This window comes from Micromys minutus, assembly GCF_963924665.1.
Source record: "Micromys minutus genome assembly, chromosome: 11".
Taxonomy (NCBI): domain Eukaryota; kingdom Metazoa; phylum Chordata; class Mammalia; order Rodentia; family Muridae; genus Micromys; species Micromys minutus.
This window is the reverse complement of record NC_137980.1, coordinates 128,046-154,452: the sequence shown is the minus strand read 5'-3', so window position 1 is coordinate 154,452 and position 26,407 is coordinate 128,046. Positions and strand designations below refer to the sequence as shown.

The window sequence follows — 26,407 nt, the reverse complement described above, 5'->3', positions numbered from 1 at the left end:
TTTACTGTGCCTCTTAGTTGATATTCTTCTCCCTCTTCTATTCCTATTATCTTTAGGTTTGGTCTTCTCATTGTATCCTGGATCTCCTGGACATTTTGGGTTAGGAGCTTTTTGGTTTTTGCATCTTCTCTGGCTGTTTTGTCTATGTTTACAATGTTGTCTTTGGCCCTCGAGATTCTCTCCTCCGTCTCTTGTAGTCTATTGGAAATGCTTGCTTCTATGACTCCTAGTTTCTTTTTAGGTGTTCTACCTCTAGGGTTATCTCTTTTAGTGTTTTCTTTATTGTGTCAATTTCCATTTTAAATTCCTTCTTCCATTCCTTCCTCTCTTTGGTTCTGTTTTCCTGTAGTTCTTTTAGTTCTTGGAGTGTTTTTCTTGTTTCCTCTTTAAAAGCTTCTGATTCTTTTTACTTTTCCTCCCGTTCTTGTTTAAAGATCTCTATCAGTCTTGAGGTATGATTTTAGGTCTGCGTCTTCTTTTTCTGGAGTGTTTGGCATTCCAATGTTTGCTGTGATGGGAGAGCTGGGCACTGGTGTTGCCAGGTTGTCTTGGTTTCCTAGGGATATGCTCTTTCGCTTTCTTCTTGCCATCTTGTTGTCAGTTATACGATCTTGCCTTTCTTTTGTACCTGGTCTGTGTCCCTGGATCTCCACTGGTCCAGGTGGGGGATGGTCCGAGCCCTTTTCTGCACCCCAAAGTCGCCAGGTTGAAACAGAGGTCCCAAACCTGGGTTCCTGGCCCCTGGATCAGGCAAGGCAGGGGTGTGCTTTCCGTGCACACTCAGCAGAGTTCTCTCTGCTCCCTGGCTGCTCAGATCCCCTTCTCACCAGTTTTTTCCATGATGCAGTTTAACAACACCCATCTGTGATGTGTATTTATGCCTTCATTTTATTGGCTAAGTTTTAAAATGTTGTGTAACAGTGAATAGTGTAAAAGATAGGGCAAGCCATTTGGCATCCTCCAGCAGTAACAAAGTCATTGCTTTAGCTCCCAGAAACACTCCCAGGAAACAGACCATAACTGTTAGCCTATTTTGGGAGTTGCTATCTCCTCACCAATAACAGTTCCTGATTGGTTGTTCCAAGTATATTCAAGGGTCAGCTCCTGATCTCCAGACTCAGTCTCAGACAACACTAAATGGGCATCCCATTATAATATCCTACAACATTTTTTGAGACATCTAATGGGCCAATCCCAACCTCTTCCTTTGCTTCTTCATCTCACATTTCTCAACTGTCCATTCTAAGAGGACTCCAATGAAAAAGTTCCAAACTGTCCTTTTTGGTCCACACAAGCAAGAAGTTTTTGTCATAACAAAAAGAGCATGTGGAAGCAGTTCTTGTTTTTGTTTTGTCTTTGATCAGGAGCAAAGCAGAGCATACTTCACAAAACTAGTAAGGACTCAGCTGTAGGTACTGCATGACACAAATTCTTGCATGGCCATAATGCCAATTAAAAACTGCTTTTTGTCATTATCCTTTCTTCTTTCTTTGCTCTTCTGTATCAGTTCCTTTTCCTCCACTTATTATATCTTTATCCATGACCACACTTTGAGTGGGTGACCCAAGAAAGAGCTCAAGGCTCCTATGACCTCCCCATAATTCTCCAAGGAAGACACACATTCCTCTCTCTTATGCATAGATTTTTACCAGTGAAATTATGCTTTGGGGGAATTTAACACACATAAGCATGAAGCACATGCCTATTGCTTGAGGAGAAATGGAGAAAGATGTGCCTGTTTTGAAATTAGCCTGTTTATTCATGAATACTCTTTTTTTTTTCCTTTTCTTTCAGAAAACAATAAGACACTGAATGTCATTTAGAACATCCAAGTTTTCTGGTAGAGCTTCTTTTGCAGGGATGTGAGCTGGTACAGAAATAAGCACTTTCCAAAGTGGAAAGGAACTTCCCAGACGTTGTGTGTCTCAAAAGTACCTTGAATTCTTATTTTTACCTGCTTTCTGAATTAAAAACAAACAAACAAACAAACAAAACCAATGATGCATGCTACCAACCAGGTTTTGTTAATGACAGTCTGTACACCAAAATGTTTCAATTTATGTATGTATTCTTACACTGCTGCCTGTCTTTTGGAATACTAGTGACATTGTACATAGAGCACTTCAAGAAGAAATGCATATAATCCAAGAACATTGCTAATTTATTTGTGAGAAGTTGGGAGATATCCCTATAATTGAAAGGACACTGGACAACCATAATTCTAGTCTGCCAAGCTCCTTATAGCATGGCAAATCTTGCTCTGTAATGGGCTTCTCTCTTGTCAACAGTCTAAAACCTAGCTCTCTAGCATATTGATGTAAGACCACAAATGACAATGCTATTGTGGTGGCACAGGCTTTTCTGTGGCTGAAACCAGCCAGCAGTAGCTGCAGGCTGACAGTCCCTTTGATGAGTGCTCAAAAGAATTGTTAAATTTACTTCCAGTCCCAAACCAGAAAGTACTGCTTAAAATGAAGCCAAGACAAAAGCAATCCAATGTTAGAAACATAGGCTCCAGAAAAAGAAATGACTATCTGCTGATTTGGATTAAAGCAGGCAGGACCCTGCTCGTAAACCGTTAGTAAACTTACAAAATTGTTTAAATAATCAAATACAGTACATAACACACAAATACACAAACACTGAGAGACCAATTTGTTTTCAAGATTCTCACATCTATAGTTCAGATTTATGCTAGATTTGAATTAGTGACAGATTGCAGAAAAGTGCCTAATTCTCCAAATTCTTAGGAAAGGGGGTTTAGCCCACGCCCCAGTCCAGTTCTCCAGTTACACAGTCGAGAAATTGGTCTGGACAAGTCCACCCAGGGAACTGCAACATCCAGCTTCCCCTATTTGTGATCCACTGAGAACCCTGCAGTTCTGGGCCCAGTCTGGGAAGGGTCTTGTGTACAAACCCTGAGCAGAAGGTGTTAAATTGGAGCTCTGGGTTGCTGACAAGTTGGGCCCTCTGCAGTGAGCAGAGGGCAGGAAGGGGAGGGCCCAACTGGGCGAGGGGGAGCTGGGCGCCAGCTTAGGGCTGGGTCGGAAAAACTGCCTCACTGAGCTGTCCGGCTCCTCCTGCTCCGAAATCTGGTCCCGGCCTCCGGTACTATTTCGCGGCGCTTTCCCGGAGGCTGCGCCCGCAGCGTCTTCACCGAGAAATGTCCCAGCCCGGCCGGAAGCCCGCCGTCTCTCCCAGGCCCCTTCGTGGCGCGGCAGCTCGCCACACCCAGGAGGTGAGCAGTACTTCAGACTGAGCCGCCGGGCAATCGGCAAAGGGCCCTGTTCCGGAGTGTCTCACAGCAGTGCCGGGGCGTTGTCCCTTCTTGGCACCATCCTGAGTGGGAAAAGGATCAGATCTCCGTGCCTGCGGGCAAGCAGGTGGCCCGAGGCTCTCTGAATTGGGTAGTGCCACGAGTTGGGTGGAGGGGCCCCTGGAGCAACGCCGGCTGGTTGAGACCAAGACAGTGCACACGGGCAAGGGGCCAGAGTAAAGTTTACTCGGGACCTCCAGAGTGAGTGGGCTAGTACGGCTTGGCAGAGGGGCTCTGCCCTCCGTGTGAAGTCATCCCTCCCCCCCAACCCCCATGTAGGGAGTGGCTGCTGAAGAACTGACACACACACACACACCTCTTTCCTAATTAGCCTTGGGCCAGATCGGTTGCAGCTAGCAGTGGGCGGGCCCTATCATTCCTTCCCCTGGTGCACTCCCACCTGGCAGCTGTGTGACACCCTGTGCGTTGTCAGCAAGGTCCCAGCCAGTCGAGAGTCCTTGTGGTGCCACCAGCACCTCACTCTACGTCCTCGACAGGTTCCCAGCGGCGCGGCTTGGAGCAAGTCAGGGTTGTCATCATGGCATTCGCAAGCTGGTGGTACAAGACGGTAAATAGAAGGGACTGAGCCTGGTCAGCACTGGGAAGGGAGTGTATATACTTCACCCCTCTGTGTGGTAGAGGAAATGCTACATGAAGTTGGAGGGTCCAGGGTAGGGACTGGATGAGACCTCTTTGCAGACCTTCTGGTTAAACTCAAGAGGCTCTCCCTTCTGTGGTATGCGGACGCACTCCGGGCGGTTCAGTCTGGGAGGGGAGGTGCACTAAGTTCAGCTAGGCGTTCCAAATTGAATGGACAATTCTTAATTCTGCTCTTTGGAACACATACCTGGATTTGTAAACAAGAGGCACCGAAGACCAGATTTAATTTTTCAACTGCTAAGTAAAGATAAAAACTTAAAAAGAATGATGAAGCAGTTTCAAACTTGAAATAGGAGGGTGGAGAATGGAAAAGACAAAACGTCAGGGAACAATTGTGATCAATTAATACTGGGAGGGCAGGGAGAGAAATGAGTTTATCTCACTACTCTATATTATTTTGCAAGAGGACAAATGTGTTCCATTTGGTTAGTGCACTGAATGTCTGTCCTACCGTGTATGTGTTATATATATCCAAATCAAGCTGGAACTTGTAATGTTCTGAAACCAGGAAGCATAGTTTTTACATTACATTAAAAAAAACAAAACACAAAAGAGTTCACAAACCCTTTGTTGACAGAGAGTGATAAGGTGATTTATGTTGAGAATTTCAAAAATCTTAGGTTCACCTTCCTCTCTGTAGGTGGCATGGAAAAAGTAAAGATGCAGTAACTAGATAATCTTTTATCTAAAAAACTTCGGGTTAGAATTGGAAAATAGGCAGTGAGGACTGATTGATCATCCAGGTATGCTAGCCTTCAAATGCACTGTAGAGTTCTTAACTCAAGTGGCAATGATTTCAATGTGTCAGTCTTTGTAAATGTGTTTGCATATCTGTAAAATGATGAATATATACATAAGAACTAGATTCAGCAGTAGACATGACACATACCTGTTTTTGTGATATTTCTTCATGAATGTTCTCCCTTACACTCTTCTGTGCTATTTAAATGTACAGTTTTATTAATTTGCTAAGAGCAAATGTTTGCTTTGAGTCATGATTGTCCCAGAATTCTTATCAAAATGCACCCATTAAATTATCTGCAAGTATGGATGGCAGATGTTCAACTAACATCAGATTTCTCTGTCCAACTTGGCATTGTCTAAAGCAAATTGTTCCAGGCTACTTAGATGAAGATAGTTTAAATTTTTGTTTTTAATACCTACTGCACCATGTTATACACTTTGATATTTTTGCTAAAGTATCTATTACAATCCAGTTTGGGAATTATTATTTAAGACTTTTGCTTGGTGATAACTTTTCTAGAATTTTCAGCATGCCAGTGATGAAATTTTGACTTTTCTCCCACAGAAATGTACTGTGAGACCTAAAAGGGCTTTAAAAAATTTTAACAGTCGCATTAACAAAACTATTTTAAGAAATCAAGTTAATATTAATAACATTTTTGTTAACTGGCTCTTATTTTGTTAAATATCCTAGGTGATATTTAAGCATGTAATCAGGTGTTTAATATTACATGTCACCTCTTTTTGTTTTAATTACTTAAAAATCTGCCTGTGCTGTGTATGTATTACTCATAGTACTCCCAATTACTCCCAATTCGCACGTCTCACATTTCAAAGCTTTCACTTGCCATGGTGGCTACTGGAATAGCATCAGGCAGGAAAACTCTTAAGGGGGTTGTTTCTAACCTTCTTTTGTTTTGTTGTTGTTGTTTGTTTGTTTGTGTTTTTTACAGTTTATTTATAAGTGACCACATTTTTTAGATCATTTTGAGAATGAAATGTAGTACTTTCTCTCAACAATATACATACATAATTTGCCTCTTCAAGGCATTTAAAGTCTGCAAAAATCTCTCTCCAATGGTTTGCACAGCCAATTTTTTAACATATAGATACATATAAATGCATATTTCTCTATATTCTGTATATATATATATAACATGTACATATTTTCATATGTGAAATGTATATATAAGTAGTTTTGTTTGTTTATGTTCCTATGAATAAAGGTGTGCAGTTAAACCCTTTTATTACATACTCAGCCACCAATCAAAAATAATTTTAAAAAATTGAATCTTCCCTGAACATGTATCAATTTCCTTTGTCATTATTCCCCAAACAATATAATATAAAACTGTTGATATGCCTTAATATTGGGTATTATAAAGCACACAGGAAGACAGTGAATAGGCTAGATATAAACATGCAAAGCCATTTGGGCATCTGCAGGATTTGATTTTCTAAAAGATTTCTGAAACCAGTTTCCAAAAAATAGATTTTTTGGAACATACACACATCCTTGTAGAATACTTCTAATGTATCCTATTATTAAAATATCTATAGTAGGATTTTTAATACCAAAAATAATGTGACTGATCTAACTTTATACAGAATAAGAATAGTTATGTAAAGATATGTTCATTTAAAAGCATGCTACCTGTTAAGCCAACCAGGGAAACATAATATTGTACATGTTCACACTGATTAATTACTATCAGCATCTGAATATTTTTGATTTTGTAAAATCTGACTTCATAAAATATTAAAAAGCTACATTTAAAGAGTATCTGATGAGCATCATAATTATTAGAACTTAGTATATTTGGCTTACATAAGTAATCAGATTCCTCATATAATAAGGACATGTGCTCCACCATGTTCACAGCAGCCTTATTTATAATAGCCAGAAGCTGGAAAGAACCCAGATGTCCTTCAACAGAGGAATGGATATAGAAAATGTGGTACATTTGCACAATAGACTAGTACTCCGCTATTGAAAACAATGACTTCATGAAATTCCTAGGCAAATGGATGGCAGGTTTAGTATGCCATAATGTGCATGTAGAAGTCAGGAAATAGCTGGCATACCCAGTTCTCTCCTACCTGCCATGTGGGTTCCAGGAATCAAACTTAGCTGTCAGGCTTGGTTGGCACCAAGTGTCTTTACCTACAGAGCATCTCACTGCCCACATTCTTTTACAATATTTATTTTTGTTTTCACAACACCTAACTTGTAGTGAACATTCACAGATTTTTTTTCAGAAAATCAGTAGTGGCCTTTTCTGTGATTTTTGACACTTTTCAGTTTTAAAACTGGAACAGCTATGATTTTGCCTTTGGTGACTATGGGATAAATACTATTGAGATAACAATCACTTAAAGTTTTCAAAACTTTTTTGTATTAAAATGTTTCATATGAACAAAAGAAAAGAGGCATAATTAACACACTGAAATCAACTGGTATCATTAACGACCAACATTGTGTCAGTCTATCTCCAGATCCCATTTCCACTCAAATGATTAAATAGACGTGAATTGCCAGTTTAAATTACACATGTAACCAAGTTATATGCTGTTGAAAAGAATGGATTTTCATTCTATGTGTGTTTTCCCCCTCTCTAGTGTAATCTGGAGTGAGACAATCACAGTGATGTGATAGAACACTAAACAAAGGATTCCCAGGCAACTAAACTTTATACTTAGAAAATGAAACTTTCATATTTAAAACTTAGTTCTTATGTTCATTTTATGAAATCAAACTGATGGGAAAGGGAAAAGAGAGCTAAGGAATCACTTTGTATTTTTGTCTCTCTGGCATGCCTCTGTTCTGTATTGTTTTTAGCTCTATTCTCTCTGATAGTGCAGAAAAAAAACATGGGCTTAGACAATTCTAAAATTTCATTCTTTATGCAATAGTGTCTTTTTCAATAGTTAAACTATTAGCCAAGGGAGGAAAACAGACTTGGGCCATTTTACACTTTAACACTGAAAATACACTAGCTATGGGGATAGTTGTCACTCTTTATTAAACAAGTAGAAACTGAAAGGCTGGATTATTTACCCAAAATCACACAGCCTTTGGATTTCTATTCTATCACCTTTTCACTGTCAGCTAAGAGACAGAAGTGATTCTGAGCATTTATGTCTGCGGAATGTAAGACAGGAAGTAGGTTACCCAGGCAACAGATAAGATTGGAAAACCAGCAGAGAAGTACAAAGCAACCAGATCTTAGAAGTTGCAAGATCTGCAGTAGCCCTAGGCAGGAGGAGCTGTAGGATTACCTTGTAAAAGCTAAAGTGACAATTCTTTTGGCCTGCTATCCTGGGAAGGCCCCAAGATGAGAGAGAAGATCAGGTTTTTGTTTTGTTTTTGTTTGTTTGTTTTTTGTTTTGTTTTATATGTGTGTGTTTCACACATTAAGCATAACTCCCACCCTTTCATACCACTCTAGATTCTAGATCAGTGGTTCTCAACTTTCCTAATGCTGCAGCCCTTTAATATAGTTTCTCATGTTACATTGGTTCTTATACAATAATTTTTCTACTGATATGAATTTGCAGTGTAAATCTCTATGTTTTTCAGTGGTCTTTGGCACCCCTGTGAAAGGGACCTTAGACCTCCCAAAGGTGTTGCAACCCACAAACTGAGAACTGCTGCTCTAAGTTCTCACCCAGCCAGTAGCTGCCTCTTATTGGCTAAACCCTGGTCGAGATTATCCATTCTGAGAAGCAGCTAGGGAAGATCTCTCATACCAACAGAGGTTGTGAGAAAAGGAAACCACAGTTTGTGCACCGTCTGGGACCATGTCCAGGGAAACTGCTTAAAGAAAAGGCAGCTGTCCAGGGGCCCTCTAGTTTTGTAGCCAATCATCTAGCTGGCTTTTTGTAATTATCTGAGGTATTGCTTTTTTTTTTAAATAAAGTCAATTATAAATATAGTATCTAGTTTCTGTCTCAGTACTTTAGACAAGAATGCCCTACAGAATTAACCTCAAGCTAATGGCTTCATGATTTGAGGAAACTATTCTCTAGCCCTTAGTCTTTGTGTTAATTATAGCTTGGTATATAGTTCTACTATGTATGTGAGCCTTGTGGAATTACATATTTAGTTACATATTTGCTTATTTACTGAGACCAATCTGAACTTGCTGCCCAGGCTGGTTCATGTTCCTGGGATCAAGTGATCCTCCACTTTAGCCTCCCTAGTAAGCCTACATCATCACACTTGGGTTATACATGGGCTTTAAGTGGGGTTGGTCATTTGCTTTGGTTTGTTTTTCATTTTTATTTTTTAAGATTCATCATTTACTCAATCAGCTTTGAGTGCTCTCAGTTTTAAATAAGCAAACCCTTGACCTAGACACATAGTGATAATTCATATAGAAATTTTTTTCATCAAACTGCTTCAATATGGCTCATTTCAATGGATTCCCTTCAATTATCACTGTGAGTGCTTCTATAGGGGAGGAAGTTTGCATTCAGTAAAGCATCTCACTGAAAGTTATACGTACAAAATACAGCTAAGGAGGTATTCCTACCATGAGCTCTTATATCTTGTTCATTTTCTGTTTCCTCTAATATATCTATTGATCTGAGTAAGGATAATATCACCTCATGAAGTAAAAAACTTGCTTTGTGACTGTTTAACATTTACTAATATTTGCTACTGTATATGTGTCTTAAATAACATCTGTTGCTATAAATAATAAAATGATGGCTTATAATTAAAAGAATGGCCTTTAATATTTACCACAACAAACACCAAGTTGCTATTGTGCTTTATTTTCTCATTTAGAAAATTACATAGCTCATATTTTTCAGCATCAAATAAGAGGGCATAAAATGCCTTGTAGACAATACAAAATTATTACTATTATCACTGATATCACTCTTCTTATTTTACATAACTTTTGTCTACACATCCATGTTTATGATTTTTGCCCTAGAAAGTACAGTAATACTTTCAAACTTGGTTTATGTTTTATTATTTTATGTGTTTGTGTTTTGTCTGTATGTCTATGCACCAAATATAAGGCTGTTATGCAATGAAGACAGAAGAGAGATTCCTCCTTAAACTGGAATCAAAGTTGATTGTGAGCTACCATGTGGATACTTCACAATGGAGCTATCTCTAGCCCCAATAATTTGGTTTCAATAAACACAATGAGTATTGAAACCAACAGCAAACTGTCATTTGTTTTACATTTGACTCCCTTTTCTTATTTTTCCATGTCTATTATTTCTCACAGTATATAAGAAATTAATAATCCTTTGTTTTCTCTTCCAATGAGCATGCAATTATTATTTTTCTTAAGAAGATGGTCACAAGAGAAATCTGAATAGACTTATTTTACCTTATTATCAAGGCAAATGAGCATATGAACTTCTTGAAGATCTGTGTTCTGCATAATATATATATATATATATATATATATATATATATATATATATATATATATATATATATATATATGATTATTGTCTAATCTATCCTTACTACCTAGAAAAGTAATGATGATTCTATCCATGAACATAATTAAAATGTAAAAACAAAAAAGGAGCAGTTGGATGCATTGAATTTTCCTTCACATTTTATCATTCTGTGTTGGTAAATATTGAATGGAAGAACTCTAAGAGAATTCAGAGCTGTTGAACTGATGGCTGACCTAGAATGACCTAAACTTCTGTCCCAATCACATACAACCTGCTGCCCATGCTTAGGAATAGCTTCAGACACAGCATGGCCCTTAAAAGATCTCATCTCAGTGATAAGCAGATGTCTCCCAGACTAGTAATTTGGGCTTCAGAAATCCATGAGATACTGTACAGGGGATGAGGTGCCAAAACAACATTACTGTCAGCTTTGCATCTGGCTAATTATAGTCTGATTTTCTGGCTCCAAAATTAATATCTGTCTGATCATTTGACTTTGAGATCCTCTGACTAATAGAGACTTCCCAGTATTCTCTAGGGAAACATCAAAAGGGTATTTCTTTGTTTTTGTTTGTTTTGGGTTTTGTTGTTGCTGTTTTATTTATGCATTTAGCCTTTTGAATTAAAGAGGCAGTTGTCTTAAATCACTTTTCTCTATTAAATATTATTTATTTTGGTTTATATTTTAGCATGTTAATGAAAAGAATATTGGATCATCTTCTATACCAGGAGAAAAGAAAGGACTTAAGGAGGTAATTTTTGCAATACTTATTACCATTTTCTTTGTGATGCTTTTAAAATTATGAATTCTATTTTTCAATATTAACTAATAAAGTAGTAAGGTATACTTACTCGACTGTTGCAAATTTTGGGAATTTTTTGCAAGTCTTTGTATTACACTGTGTGTGTGTGTGTGTGTGTGTGTGTGTGTGTGTGTGTGTGTAAGTGTGTGTACAATGATGTTTGTAAATGTGAGTGCCATGGGTGTATGTACCCATATACATAGGTATGGCGGTCAGAGGTCAATTGCCTTCAGTTTTATTCAAGTTCTCTGTTATTTCTATGTTATGAACACAAGGTTAGCTGATCCAGACATTTCCAGGGATTCTCCTGTCTCTGCCTCTCATCTCCCTGTAGGAAGCCTACAATTATAGACACACACACAGTGAATCAAGCTTTTCATGAGTTCCGAGGGCTTGAATTCAAGTCTTCATGCTTTCATAGCAAGTACTTTTACATGTTGCATGTAGCTTTTGCTACCTTGCCTAAGCTCCAGGAACAGACCATGCTACCAGCCCCACCCAGATAATATTGGATCCACAGATGAAAAATACAAACACACACACATTGCACAATTTCAACCTGCCTTATGAGTCAATTGCTAGGCATTGTTAATGTACTGTGGCTAGTGTACCCTTCCCAATACTCTTAGTTCATCATGTTTCAACCTGCCATAGCTTAAGTTGCTCAGTTACCTGTAGTCCCAACTGAAACACCAACCTCCTGCCTGGTGAACACTCCTTCTCTTTCCTCTCCTTGTGTCTGCTAGCTTACCATGGGGACATGGAATTCCTGCCTATTCCTTTCAACCAGGAATTGGCCCATATATAGATGAAGAACCAGTTGGGTAACAGGACCTTAGCATCAGAACCACCCTTATATTTACCCACTGAGCTACCTTCCCAGTCTTGAAAAAATTACCCTTAACTATGATTTGATTTAAGAATGTTAGTGGGAAATCATGAAAATGAAATCTCCAGTAATTCTCAGATTGGAACCTAGAACTCAGTTTTGGATGTTTTCCTATACGTCTTGGGAACTTTTACTTTGTTGGTGAGCATGGCAAATATTGAAGGAAGCTGAATGTAATGGCAGGAGGGGACATATGTTTTCATGTGAGTGCACCATGAAAGGAGAGCAGTGATAGCCTAGATTAATAGATCATTCAGAGTTAGAAGCAAAAGCAAGAAAACTGTTTTTATCTGAATCTGTTTGATGGAGATTCTGAAAGAATAAATCTCCCTGTTTTGTGTGTGTGTGTGTGTGTGTGTGTTGTGTTGTTGTTGTTGTTGTGAATTTATACTTTGACTGATGATAAACCATTGTGAGCTACCAGTGCTGACCTACTTAGCTATGGAAGTGTCCTGTGATAATTTTGTTCTTTAAAGGGCACTGAGTTGCATTTCTGTCTTACTGATTTTTAGAGGAATGAATTTACTAACCTATGAGAGTTACTCTTTTGGAGAAGAGTTTTTTTTATAGTCATGGAAGTGATTCATTTCTACTTGTTCACACAAAACTTTTCGGGAAGTGTTGCACCCTGTCTTCTGCTATGGTAGATATTTTCAATGGACCTTATCACTTTTCCTTACAAGGAATTGTCTCACTTTTCATTATTAGTGACTGTATGGCCCAAAAGACTGGAAACATAAGAAGTATAAGTGGCTATCATATTTTTTGTTTTCATTATCAGTACTGAAGTAGGTATTTTTGTAAATTGAGACTATCTTCCTGTTCATTCTCTGCAGTTCTGGAACATTCAGTATGTGAGGAGGCTACACTTTCTACCAATGTCTATAAAAATGTACTTCAGAGTATTTCTGGGTTTTTCTTTTTTTAGAATCATTTATTTTATGAGTACACTGTAGCTATCTTTAGATGTAACACAAGAGGGCATTCGATCCCATTACAGATGGTTGTGAGCTACCAAGGGGTTGCTGGGAACTAAACTCAGAACCTCTGAAAGGGCAACCAATGCTTTTAACTGCTGAGCCATCTCTCCAGTCTGAATATTTCTTTTTAGTACATTTTAACATTTATTTAGTGTGTGTGTGTGTGTGTGTGTGTGTGTGTGTGTGTGTGTGTGTGTGTGACAGATACAACAGTGATAGAGGACAATTTTTTCAGGAGTCAGTTCTACCCTGTGAGTCCCAGAGGTCAAACTTTGGTCACCATGCATTACAGCAAAAACCTTGACCCAATAAACCACCATACTAACTCTAATTTTCAATGTTTCTTACCATAGAAATTTGTGTTGAAAATTTTTGTTTCTATGGAATGCAAAGTTTTAGAAATAAAAAGAAAAAGTAAGATTTCATTCCATTTTCTTTAAATATCATTAAACAATAAATTTCCATATAAAAACACATTTTTTCTATGAAAGTATCTGCTAGGGCCATTGAGAGGCAAGGTGGGTTATTGGTTGCTGGTTGGTTGCTCTTGGTTATGGTTTGTTAAGTAGTTGTGGACAAAGGAGAAAGAACAAGAAGAAAATATTTGATATCCTGATGGAAAAGATCAAACTTGCCCAAAGGATCAGCAGAGAGTAGTCTAAGGATAATATTACCCCCATTTTCCCTCTATCATTTTTTTCTCTCCCATGTTGTGTTAGGGGGCTGAAAGGGTGGAAAAGAAGTGGAGAAGGGTAGACAAAAGAACCCACAAAGTAGCAAATACCAGCTACAATTAATCAAGTTGCATTTCACATGCAAATCTTGAAGGTGGAACTGGGCAAAAGCCTGTGAAAATTCCTGTACATCATTTGCTAAGAATTCATCAACTTTTTCTCAATTGTAGGGACATTCTAAAACCAACAGACACATGAACCGAGAAGGCCAAAATAGATCCAGAGTCCAGGAAAAAGAAAAACATTTAACACCAGCATCTTTAAATACAGTGGAACAAAGTAGTCTCTCAAAACCTGTAATCAAATCTATTTAAAATATTTGACTGACACCTCTGTTTGTAGCTGAGGAATATGAGATTTTTAGAAAGTTACTTTAGTGATGTCCTGGAAAGTAAAATTTAAAAACAACATGAAAGGATATAGTCTTTCAGAGACAAGTTTAAAATTGTTGGATTTAGTTATAGATGTATTTTGTAACTAAAGAGCTGTGTAGATAGCATTAAAACAGAATGGTTGTTTATATGTTCATCTTGTCTGAACAGCCTGGTTAGCCTTTTCCTTTTCATCATTATTTACTTCTCCTTCTAACATTTGTAAATCAATTACTGAATAATTCATGTTTCTGATACTATTCTTTTTAATGAAGTCAGTCTTTTTTAAAATCAGAGAATTAATATACACTGCCACAAAATTTTGTGTGTATTTTTAAATTAATGTTATATATTCATAGTTGTTAAATACATTGACTGCTGTTAACTCTTTTAAAGTCCTGCATCTAAATATAATTATTAGAAAACAAAGTTAAAGGAACCAGTACCATAGCTATAATCTAAATCCAGAAAGATGGCCACTTTTATATCTTTGTGCATTTATCTATGTCTTTGTAATGCTACATATATCCATTTTAATTAAGGACTGATTTCAAGGCCATCTATGTTACTAATAGATGGTAAAATACATCTATGACTAATAAACTCCATGGATGTTCACATTCGTTTTTATAATGTAACTTAGAATGTCCACTTATTCTGAGTCCTTCCATAATCCTCTATTACCTCTAGAATACTAAGAATGCCCAGTAGATGTCATTGGAATAGTTGTAGTATATTATTTATGGAAAATAACAAGGAGGACATACCTGTGTTCTATACATCTGAATTTTTCTCTTAATATCCTTGGTCCATAATTGATTGAATCCAATGAAAAACAATTTTCTAAGCAAAGACAAGAAAAGAGCCTCATTAATAGGGCATTGGCTGGAAATGTGTAATAATTTTCTTTGAGGAAGATCAATCTTTTCCAGTAAAAATAAAAAAAAAAAAAAAAAGAGTCATCAGAGTTGATACTGATTTATATAGCTAGGTTCCTGGTGTATCTATAGACATTTTCAAATCTCTCTCTGTCAGCCAGTAAAAAATGGCAAAGAACATTGAAGGATTATGAGTCTTAAATAGAGGGCTGTTTGATATTTGAGAGCTGCACTGTTTTAACCTTATTGCTAATGTCCATGACCCTACAACACTGATGCTCACTGAAGAAGTACTGCTTCCTTAGTCAAATGTTCCAAAGTTTGGCTTTCTCTTTTGCAATGTATTTCATTAGTATAACTGCACTTGGCAGAATAGGAATATGATCTCTGTTGTAATATCTGTTGGAAAGCTAAAACAAACTTAACATTTATATTATGACTTTAAAATATGATCTACTTCATTACTAAGCCCATGTACCCAGTGGTATTAATCAAAGACATTTGAGGTTCCAGAATTACTATTAACTGAAAATATTGGATGTTCAGCATACTAGTGAGTGGGAAACAATATCTAGTATTTTTCTAGAGCAGATATGTGACCTGAACAGCCTTTTCCATTTTTTTTCCACAAAGGAAGCTGCTAGCCCATCTTTCTGAGGTGGTTACTAAAGTTGTTATCTTTAGAAACAGAGGAACATAGCAGAGGTGGAAAGTGAAGACTTTGACCGTATCTTCTTTTGTTTTATCATTTAAAGGCAAACTTGGAAACTTTCCTTGGCTTTTGTAAAATGTCCTTTAGTCCTCTAACATTATGAATTACCTCACTTCCCCTTGATGTTTCTCTGAGCTACTTTCTCTTACTATTTTTCAGAATACTAGATTTTATAAGGTTTACTTTTTCTTTATAACCTTTCTTGAATCCTCAATTCTTAGGAGGTTTTTAAGGGGAAAAGTACAGGTTGTATTACTTAGCTTTCTGTTGCTGTGATCAGATGACTAAGTCAATGTAAAAAAGGGGAATATTTGCACTTAACAGTCACAGAACAATAATAATGATGAAAAAGATTTATTTTTATTTAAGTGAATGTGTGTGCTTGGAGGTAGGTGAGTGGGAGCCCTTAGAAAACAAAAGAAGGTGTTGGATCTGCTGTTATAAACAATGGTAAATTGTCTGGGGTTGGTTACTAGGAACTGAACTCAAGTGTTCTGGAAGAGCAGCAAGCACTCTTAACCTCAGCCTTCTCTCTGAATTCTCCAAGTACAGCACATTTGACTGTCCAGTGTAACTTATACGACTTAATATTTCTTCAAGTGACTGTGAAATGTATGGGGGCCATTCCTGTTCAAACCACCATACCATGTATCTTGAATCATGTTTGGTTTATGAGATGACAACTGTGGTAAATAGGAAACATTTTAATTGTAATAATCATACATTTATTTCAATGTTCAAGTGGCATTTAAATTCATCATATTAATACATTTGCTTAAGACAAGGCTAAATTATGAGTTTAAAGGGAAATCCATTTTAGAATTAAAAATCATGATATATTTGTAGCAAATTTTAAAATAAAATGTAACTAATACATAAATAACTAACATTTGGTGATATGTTCCAGTTGGTAATTCTTATGTTTTTATGTTCATTCTGAATCTGTGGGAGTTACTGAGATAAAGTTTTTGATTTAGGATGTCTAGGGTAAGCCTTGTATCCTGCCTTTCTAACAAGCTCTTGGCTGTTGCTGTGGTTAGGTGTTTAACTACCTCTGCCTTAGGTATCAATGTATTAATGTATCAGTAGAGAATTTGGCCAAAATGAAGATTGTCAGGCTTGAGGCTACAGAATTGGTTCCCTGGAGTGGAGCAAAGCCTAGTATTTAAGTATTGAATAGGCACCCCCAGGTAGTGAAAATACCATAGGATCTGAAAAACCCACTCAGTTGGAGAACAACACTCAGGGAAGATGGCAACCACAGCAGTGGCTAGAGAGGGAGTCAGTAAGTAAATAACATCCTTGCCTATTTGTGAGAATGGCAGCCCCTTTCTTCCTGGCCTGCAAGCTAAGAATTGCTGATTATGGTTACTATTCTGACTATTCTGGAGTGCAGATGCCTCCCCTACTCCCTTTAATGAAGAACTGGCAGCTACCTAATACCAGGAGCTCATGCCTATTGGAGTATTGTTGCAGTAAATATTAAAAAAATATTATGTTGGTTTATCTCTTTACCAGCCCTGAGGTCCCACTCCTCATGGCCAACCCTGGTTCTGAGCCAGGAACTCCTCTGGCACCTGGGCTGAGCCGCCAATGTGGCCCAACTTGTCCACACAACTCCCTTCCCTTGGCGGTTTACTACTGCCTGTTCTCCACCTCTGTCCCGGAATATTTCTGTGCCCCAAAATTCTACACAAACACAGCTCTTCAGCTCAACAGCTTTTCATACAGATTTATATATTCAGCTATCGATCCACAAATCCTCTACACAAGATTGCATGAAATATACAAAAATACAAACTGCCCTTATATATGAGATATTAGACCTGTAAAATCCTTAATGTTCATAGCTTTTTAACACCAATAAATCCCACCTGGATTCAGCTTGTCCTTGAAAAGCTCCATATTTCCTTGACCTCTACCCTCTGTCCTTTGACCTCTTCAGACCTCTTAACTTCCCTTGCCCCACCCAGTCACTGGCTTTTCTTTATTTTACTAATTAAAATGGGAAGGTTCAGTTGGAGTCATGTGACTAGCCAGCCCTTCTTGGGGAAGTGGAATTAACATGAAAATACAAACAGCTTCAAGACAATCTACAGAGTATGTTTCAACTAAGTCACTCTGCTATTTTTATAGGGAGAAAAATAATTGTCAGTGAAAACTAGAAGATCTGAAGTACCTACCCTCTCCCAAAGAAGAGACAGTTTTAACAGTTAAGAAGAAATTAAATTTAAGTTATATTTTCATTAAGAAAAGTTCTGACAAGGCTTTTTATGGGGGAATTATAAAATATCAGAGTTGTATGGTGTCTTGCTTCACAAGCTCTATTGACCTAAGAAAAAGGAAAAGGAAAATAATTCACTGTGAGAGGCACCTTGAATGGGAAGGCAGATAGTAGCACTGTGCTGCCTATGGGATGTGGGGAACACAACAGTTAAGGGGAGAGCTCCCTCTTTTAATGATCACCAATTATCACCTGTTTGTTGGCAGAATGCATCCTGTGTATTTGTTCAGCTGTCATTACCTGGGTCTGAGGCCTCAAATACCAAACACTGGTCACCAGCACTTCTACAACTCTAACCCCAAGCTGAGGAGCCAGGGTGGTTATCCTAGTCGGTTTGTGCCTTTAGGAAAAGTCATATTTCCATGTCTTTTAAAATATGGTAACTAACTGCATCAGTCACTTTATAACTTGGCTTTCTTCTCTAAAAGCAGTGCCTGTCCCTTAATTATCAGCCTAGAATAGCAGAATAGATTTCTGAATTTACGTATTTGATGGTTTCAAATCTATTCTTAAGTTTTCAGTCATGAAGATAATTTATTACAGTTTGTATTATGTTAAACTGTTCTTTTAAAAAAAATCCAATATGCAGTTTTAGAGATTTTTTTTACAATCTGGGATTACCACTGCCATTTTTATTAACTTCATGGCATCAAAGGGTTGTTTAGGGTACTGGAGAAGAGGACTAATCATTGTGGTTATTTTGTTAGTCAAAAAGTGACATCCTGGAGCAGTAGACCTGCCATCCTTTGCTGCATACAGTACATAGTGTATGTCCTGTATCACAGGACACAGAGGAAGTTAACCAGCCTGGATATGCCAAGCACCACTAAGAAGCACCACTAGAGGGCGCCAAGGGAATCTCTGCCTGGGCTTCGCTGAAGGTTTCAGGTTTCAGGGACAGCGTTCTGCGGAGGAGGGCGGGAACTCTGACAAAACTCGCCCCGCCTTGCTGGCCTGTGCGTCACTTTGCGGGCTCAGTTTAGGGTGGGAACTGAAAGAGCAGAGGTTGAATTCGACCCGGAATGCAGTTGTTCCCTAAATCAAGCTGAGGTCTCCGGGCCAGCCATCCCACTCTGAGTAAGTACTAACTTGGGTCGCTTTGCTCCAAAGCCACGCCTGCCTGTCACCAGGCCCAGACCATGTCTGGGTTACATACAACCCTATAGCCCATTTCTGGCCAGGGACACATACTCTTACTGTTGTTATGACTGAAGTTGCTATTTTTTTCCAGATAGGCTCTAAGTTTGAAGGAAATAACTTCCCATCCTTCCTGTCCATAAACACTTTTAATGGTTTTATAGCTGGGATTTTCTCTACTGACCGGACATGAAGGATTAGAAAACATGGGTTTTCGGCCCCTGGACCTCACGTTGAAAGAACCGCAGTAGCTGTTTCATTATTTAGCTTGACACTTCCTGATCTTTAACATTAGATGTCCTCCACCCCCTTGCACTGAAGACCTGTGGCTCCCTCGCCCTCACCAAGCCCCCAGTCCATGACTTGTGTTTCAGAGAATGAGCTCACTGTGTGTGACCTTTCTGTGTACCTGACACATACTGGGTGTGGTGGGACAAGTGTTGTAACACGTTTTAGCTCTGCTTCCCAGAATACAACCCGAGACTGGGGTAAAATAACATCTCCAATAGAAACTTTATCTCTTTCAAGAACACAGTGTCTTATCAGAGATTTCAGGTTGTCTTCTGTAGTGTTAGGGCCCCACATTCTTCAGTTGTTTATACTTTCTGAGCAGGAAGCTCATTATTCCGCAGTTCTCCCTGAGAAAATGAGGCAGAAAGGTTATCCACCCTCCTTATTCAGTGTGACTTGGGAGCCAGGGAGTCTTAAAGAGCCCACACCTGACCTATTCATTAGTGAGAGGAATGTTTACTCAGCAATTCTGGAAACTTCCTTCCGGTCAAGATGTTTTTCTAGGGGAAATTTCTGCCTTGCAGATTAGCTCCATAAGGAGCGGCATATACTGCTGAAAAGGTGGAAAATGTATTCCCTGACCAATGGTTGATATTTTGCTCATGGGAACGAATTTGACAATTGTGCAATGATGTATCTGAAATGAGTATTAAGTTTCACTGGCATATGGTAAGCAGTGCTACTTGGGTTCTAAGAGGCACAAAGTGCTAAAATGAAGTCGTAAAGGCTAGCAAATTCACTTCAAACTAGAAAACTTGCATTAAATACTTGTAGAGAAGGAAGGGAGACAGCCCTTAGGGTGAGAGGCTAAAGAAGGAAATGTGTGTGTGTGTGTGTGTGTGTGTGTGTGTGTTTTAATTTTGTGTCTTTTGCAAACTTGTGCTTTGCAAACTGTGAGATGGCAGTTATGAAGCAGCCATTCTGACAGGAATGCTGTCTTTGAGGTAGTTCAGTTGTTTTGAGAGAGGATTCCCAGAGCATAAAGGGAGCTGATTACATAGAAGTAGTCTCCAGTAATTTTAGTTTCAGTTCCTCTATTGTTCTGTTAGAATTGGAGAAGAATATATCTCCCCCACCAGAAAAATGTAAGAGGTATAGTGTAAAACAATAATTCAAAAGACTGAAACCAGAAAGAAAACTACCAGCCAAACCCAAGTAATTAATCAGAGCCACTTCTTAAAACTGTCAGGTGTTAGTCTTCCTATTGATGATTTATAAGAACAGTTGTCTCAAACAACTTAGGTAGAAGTACTTCCTTTCCTCAAAAATGAACTGTCTGGTGAATCTAGGCTTGTATTCCTATGCACACATATATCTTTGCATCATCCCCATTTTGTAGCTTACAGTTCCCTCACTTTGGAAATATTGTGAATCTTAAATCCATGTATTTCATCCTTGTGTTTGGCCAGAGAAAAACATTTTTTCAATATGATGCATGTATAATAGGACTTCTGGAAAAGCACAGCGGTTCTTCATAAACAATTATATGTTCTGCTGAATGGCTAGAAGGAAAGTAAGCCAGTTACCTGATGCTTCTTAACAGACATATTCTTGGCAATTTTTGTGACAGTCCTGACTTGTTCCGTTACTTTCATATTTTAAGGATAATTTACAGCATCTAGAACTTGATAGCTTCTGTGTAAGTCTGTTTATTTGAACATTAGCTATTTGGGTAACAAATGTGCTCATGCTAGTAACAAAGAGACATTGATTAGTTCAACCCCAGTAGTATTCTTTTGTATACACTAAACAGGAGTAAGTTATTTCAAAGTGTCAGCCATAGAACCCTATAAAAATAGATGAGCATAATTCAATTAATATTGACATAATATTAATTCTTATGACTATATTTACTGAAAAATACTATATTGTATTCTCACCTATACTGAGCATTGATGTATCATAATCATGGTGCAGATATAAAACACTTTTATTGTATCCATTTAAAAATTAGAAACGTAATATACACTCCATTTATTAGTTCCTATGTCTATTAGACAGCTCTCCATGAAATACTTACCAAACATTGAGTAAGTTATTACAAAATCCAGGCTTATTTCACTACAGAGGCTTCAGTTTGCAGTTTTTACTATTCTGTGAACCTGTAAAAGACATGAATTTATCTCTGAATCTCTACAGCATCTATCACAATACTTTCAACAAAGCATTTGCTCAATAAATATTTTATTAAATGGATTGCAAAATATCTGTCTCTTATTTCTATTTTAATATAATATACTCAGACTGTAGTCAAATAACAAACATGTTAAATTTCAAAATCTATATTTGCAACTTGTAGAGAACAATAATAATGAATGTTGTTTTACCATTGCTGTCTAACCAAAAACAAGTCTCTACATTAATGCAACAGTACCCAGGGACTCAGTTTGTATTAAAACAAAACTAATCTTGCAGATTTTAAAACTTTGTGGTGAGATGCTCTTGACTATGCTCCCTTGTATATGGATTGGACTTCCATTCACTGTCATGTATGCCAGAGATTTTCATTTTGTTTTGTGGCTTTCCAAAGCTAAGTTGGAAACCTCATAGCAGCAGCCCAAACTTCTTTTGAGTTACTTTGTCAAGTTACTGATTTTGAAGTATGTGTGTGTGTGTGTGTGTGTGTGTGTGTGTGTGTGTGTGTGTGTGTATTTTCCTTACTAAGCACACCAAGGTGTAAAATAGGAGAGGAAAGCTCATGGGCAGCTAGAATCACCTGCCCTGGAATTTCATGCATTTCCTACCTCTGATACATTTGTTTCGGTCCAGGTTCTGACTTCATATTTGGCATCTAGCATCTGGAAGATAAGTGCCTTTAGCTAGATAAAGAGAATTCCATAAAGTTTTGCTTAGTTCCTTTCACACATGGTTCACATACAGTTTGTTCTATTCTTTTTAGTATTTAGAGTTGATAGTAGTTATTTTATAGAGTTGATAGTAGATATTTTATTACCAGTCACTTTGAAATACTCCTTAATATATAGATTTTTTAAATTGTGTGTGTGTGTGTGTTCGTGTCTGTGTCTGTCTGTGTATGTGTGTATAGGGTAACCATGGAAGCCAAAGGCATTGAACCACAGATGGGTTTACAAATGGTTGTATGCTGCCATATCTCAGAACACAAGAGAATGGTACCTGGTCTTAAAACACTATATATATACTTTGAGGCTGGCCATGGCAGGGAGACAAAGCCACACAGATCTCTTGTGAGTTTAAATTCATCTTGTCTACATAGTGAGTTCCAGAATATCTAAAGCTATATAGTGAAACCTAGTTTAAAAAAAAAACTAAAATAAAATTAAAAGTAAATAAAATGTAGTATGGTAACCCCAGTGAACTAGAGTTTAGAAACTTTGACAGTCTACTAAAGAACCCTTTGTCTTCAATCTAGCAAGCACTTAGAAAGCAGATAGAGGAGGACTGCTGTATATTCAAGGCTGTCCTGATTTATATGCAAGTTCAAAGCCAGCCAAGGCTGTATAGTGAGACTTTGTCTTTAAGAAACCTAATATTTAGGTTTATTTGAGGCAGGGGATGATCATATATTTGGAAAGAATTCATATCTGATTTTATTGAGTTTATGGAGTTAGTTGCATATAATTTGCCTCTGTTCTGTAGGCTCCATAGTCACTGCATATTGGTATGAGTCACATGTGAGGGGAATGGTAAAGGGACTGTTGTTATGAAACTTTCTAGTGGATATCAAGAGAATAATGAATGTAGCTATGTCTAACAAAGGTCTTCTTAAGACACAGTGATCTGTGCTTTTGTGAACAGGTTTTCAAACAGAGAATGTTGGTCACTAGGGTGAGTCCTGATAAACCATGACACTTGCACATATGCAACTTCTTGGAATTGACAGAGGCAGTGCTTCATGAAGTATTGACTAGGGAGTATCTGCACTAAATTCCCATGGGGTAAATTTTGTTAAAATTTCTCTTGAGAAATTTCTCAAGCCCTCTCTCTGGTTACCCAATTATGGACACTGAAAAAATCTAAATCTCTGGATAAATTCTTATACTATTGTCAGGTTGATGACCACTGCTATGAATAGTAAATGAGACTGTCAATATCCAACCTATAAGCATCTGGCCTTCACAGCACAGAAAAACACTAGCCAGAATTATAGTTCTGAATCACATAGAAGGCGGTATATGAAATGGACCAGTTTCCTTAATATGTAGATACACCTCTCTGACTCTGTGATGGAGGGAAGTTTCTCATACAGGTGATTTAAATAACCACCTCCAAGAATATCCTGAAAGCATGAGAGAACGTTCTTCTGTAGAGGTAGTGGAAGCTCATCTTTGTTCTGCTTTGTTGTCAGCCATGTTAAGAGCATGACAAGAGAAAGTTGCAGAAGATAAAAATATTAGTTTAATTTTTAGTTACATGTACTTTTTCTATATTGCAAATATGAGTGGGGCAAATATAATCATTTTACATGATTCAGGTTCAAAGTCTAGCAATCTTTAGTCACATACTATACTCTTTTAGAGGTATGCCTTTTTAATAAGACACAATTCAAAGATGTATTCAGTTCAGAGGGCTGGGCCTACAACAAAGAACTGAAACTCATGGCCATAATTTATACTGCCCACAACTGTGACTTTTCTTTAATAGTTTCTATCTCTTTTTCTCTGCTGTAGTTAGATTAATGTCTGCAGCTGTCTCTTCTAGCCACTTATGTACCTGTTTGGGTACGTGTTTTTTTTTTAATAAATTTATTTTTTTATCTATTGTGTGGCATCTTTATTCCTTTGTCTCTGAACTTAGAAAAAATATAAAGTCTGCTTCAGATTACTGTGTTGTGCTAAGTTCTTGAAGAACAGTGGGGACAGTGTTTACAAGTGCTGATTCTCAATAATAGTGTGTTATTTTCCCATGGCATTTGAAACATCTAACTTGAAACTTATTCAGAAAAGTTTGTTTTCCAAGAGTTGTAGACCTATTTCTGTTTTGTGTTGTGTTGTGTTGTAGACCTATTTCTGCAAGATATTCCAAAATATCCTGCCTGTGATCATTCAGGCTTTAAGTGTGCAGAAGCCTGTGCTCAAAATCCCTGTCCTGTGTGGAGAAGTGATTTGATTTCTTAATATTCAGTCTTTGTCTTTGTCACAATGTGCTTTTAAATTCATGGTTGTCCATTGCTCAAGGCAGAAAATTTTTGGAATGCTGTACAATATGTGCTTGAGGTTAGTCTGTTCTTCATATTTCCCAGCTTTATGCCAATAACTCTGCACAAGGCCTACAGCAGAATTCCTTTCATCCTTAGTTACTGGGTTCCTAGTTCCAGCTATTGTGTCTCTTTCTGAGCCAATTATCTTTCAGTGTGCTCAGAGGAGGTTTCAAGAACTACTAGGCTAAATGATTTACATATTAAACCAGGTACACTGAAACTATTAGAAGAGAAAGTAGGGAAAACCTTACAACACATAGGCACAGGGGAAAATTTCCTGAACAGAACACCAATGGCTTGTGCGGTAAGACCAAGGATCAATAAATGGGACTTAATGAGATTGCAAAGTTTCTGTAAGGCTAAGGACACTGTCAAGAAAACAAAGCAGCAGCCAACAGATTGGGAAAAGATCTTTACCAACCCCACATCTGATATAGGTCTAATATCCAATGTATACAAAAAACTCAAGAACTTAGATGCTAGAGAATCAAAGAATCCTTTTTAAAAATGAGGTACAGAACTAAACAAAAAATTCTCAGTTGAGGAATATTGAATGGCTGAGAAGCATCTAAGGAAGTGCTCAACATCCCTAGTCATCAGGGAAATGCAAATCAAAACAACCCTGAGATTCTACCTCATACCAGTCAGAATGGTTAAGGTCAAAAACTCAGATGACAGCAGAAGTACTAACCAAAATATATTCATATAGTGTTATGCCAAAATGCCTTTAAAAATCTGTACATGTATCTCTATTTTTTTAAAATAAAATTGAAAGAAAAAATGATTTACATAACATTTCATTTTTTCTTCTCAGTATTTGTATATTCATAAGGTGAAAGTACATTAAGACATATTAATATATCTTAATCTAATAATATAACATTACATATATTATATGTAAATATTAGACATGTTTATAAATTAAGAACCAGAGTCCCAGAGAGTTTAAATGTGTCACAGATAGCAAGATTTGCCCTGATTCAGGTTATTGTTTGTCAACAGATCTTACAAACAATTATTAGTTTATAATTTATAAATTATATGCATAACTAAATAGAACTTGTATCTAAATTTAAATAAGCACTGGAAATCAACTTAAACTTTTACGGTTATACCTATTGAATAATATTATTTGATTTTTTTTAAATAAATGAGGTTTACAGGAAATGTGCTGCTTAGTTTTGTGTCAGCTTGATGCAAGCTAGTCATTTGAGAGGAGCCTTAATTGAGAAAATGCCTCCATAAGATTGGCAAACCTCTGGGGCACTTTTTATATTAGTTATCGATGGGAGAGTGCCTATCCCATTATGGTTGGTACCACCCCTGGTTTTTGGTTCTCTTTTCTGCTTGAGAGCAGAATAAGCAAGCCACAAGGATCAAGCCAGATAGAGGCACTCCATGGACTCTGCTTCAGTTCCTGCTTCCAGGTTCATTGAGTTTTTGCTAGGCTTCCCTCAATGTACTGGGACATGGATAAATAAGCCAAATAAAATCCCCCCCCCACCAAGATGGTTTTGGTCATGGTGTTTCATCACAGCAGTAGTTACCCTAAGTAAGACAGAAGTATTAGCTTAATTGGTCTTCTTTAAGCCATTTTAAGCCATTTATATCAGTAGCAGAAAAAGAAACGTTAGCCATCTTTTAATATAGATTATATTATTAATTTATTTATAGCAAACATTAATAATAGTGTTATGTATTAAAAGTAGTTCTAATAGCAGAAGTATTAATAGTAGTAGTAGTAGTAGTAGTAGTAGTAGTAGTAGTATGTAACCAAAAATTCCCTTGCCATGTAAGAAATACAGGACTTTTGCTCAGATTGAGAGGTAAGTAGTATTGCTCATGTTGTTAAATTAAATTTCAATTGAGTTTCAATATACCATACTTTAAAATATATTCCACTGCATTTCTGCTTGAAATGAGAGTGGGGTGAATTAGTAATAAACTGAAGGTGCTTGCTGCTATGTGAAATAGGCACAGAACAGTTCAGAACTATGCT

General features: G+C 37.4%; 1 protein-coding gene across 11 annotated transcripts in view; it reads left to right on the top strand.

Moving 5' to 3' along the window:
- The first annotated feature begins 3,030 nt into the window (after window positions 1–3,030).
- Window positions 3,031–26,407, top strand: part of CAST (calpastatin) — a 91,623-nt gene continuing 68,246 nt past the window's right edge. For 8 of the 11 annotated variants that reach the window (XM_080925220.1, XM_080925221.1, XM_080925216.1 and 5 more), the window contains exons 1-2: window positions 3,031–3,238; window positions 10,840–10,902. In XM_080925220.1, coding sequence (XP_080781346.1) covers window positions 3,164–3,238; window positions 10,840–10,902 — 138 coding nt within the window. In that variant the 5' untranslated portion in view covers window positions 3,031–3,163. Of the gene's footprint in view, window positions 3,239–3,796; window positions 3,885–10,839; window positions 10,903–18,759; window positions 18,879–26,407 lie in introns of those variants that run through there. The other 3 variants (XM_080925215.1, XM_080925223.1, XM_080925219.1) reach the window with 2 other exon arrangements.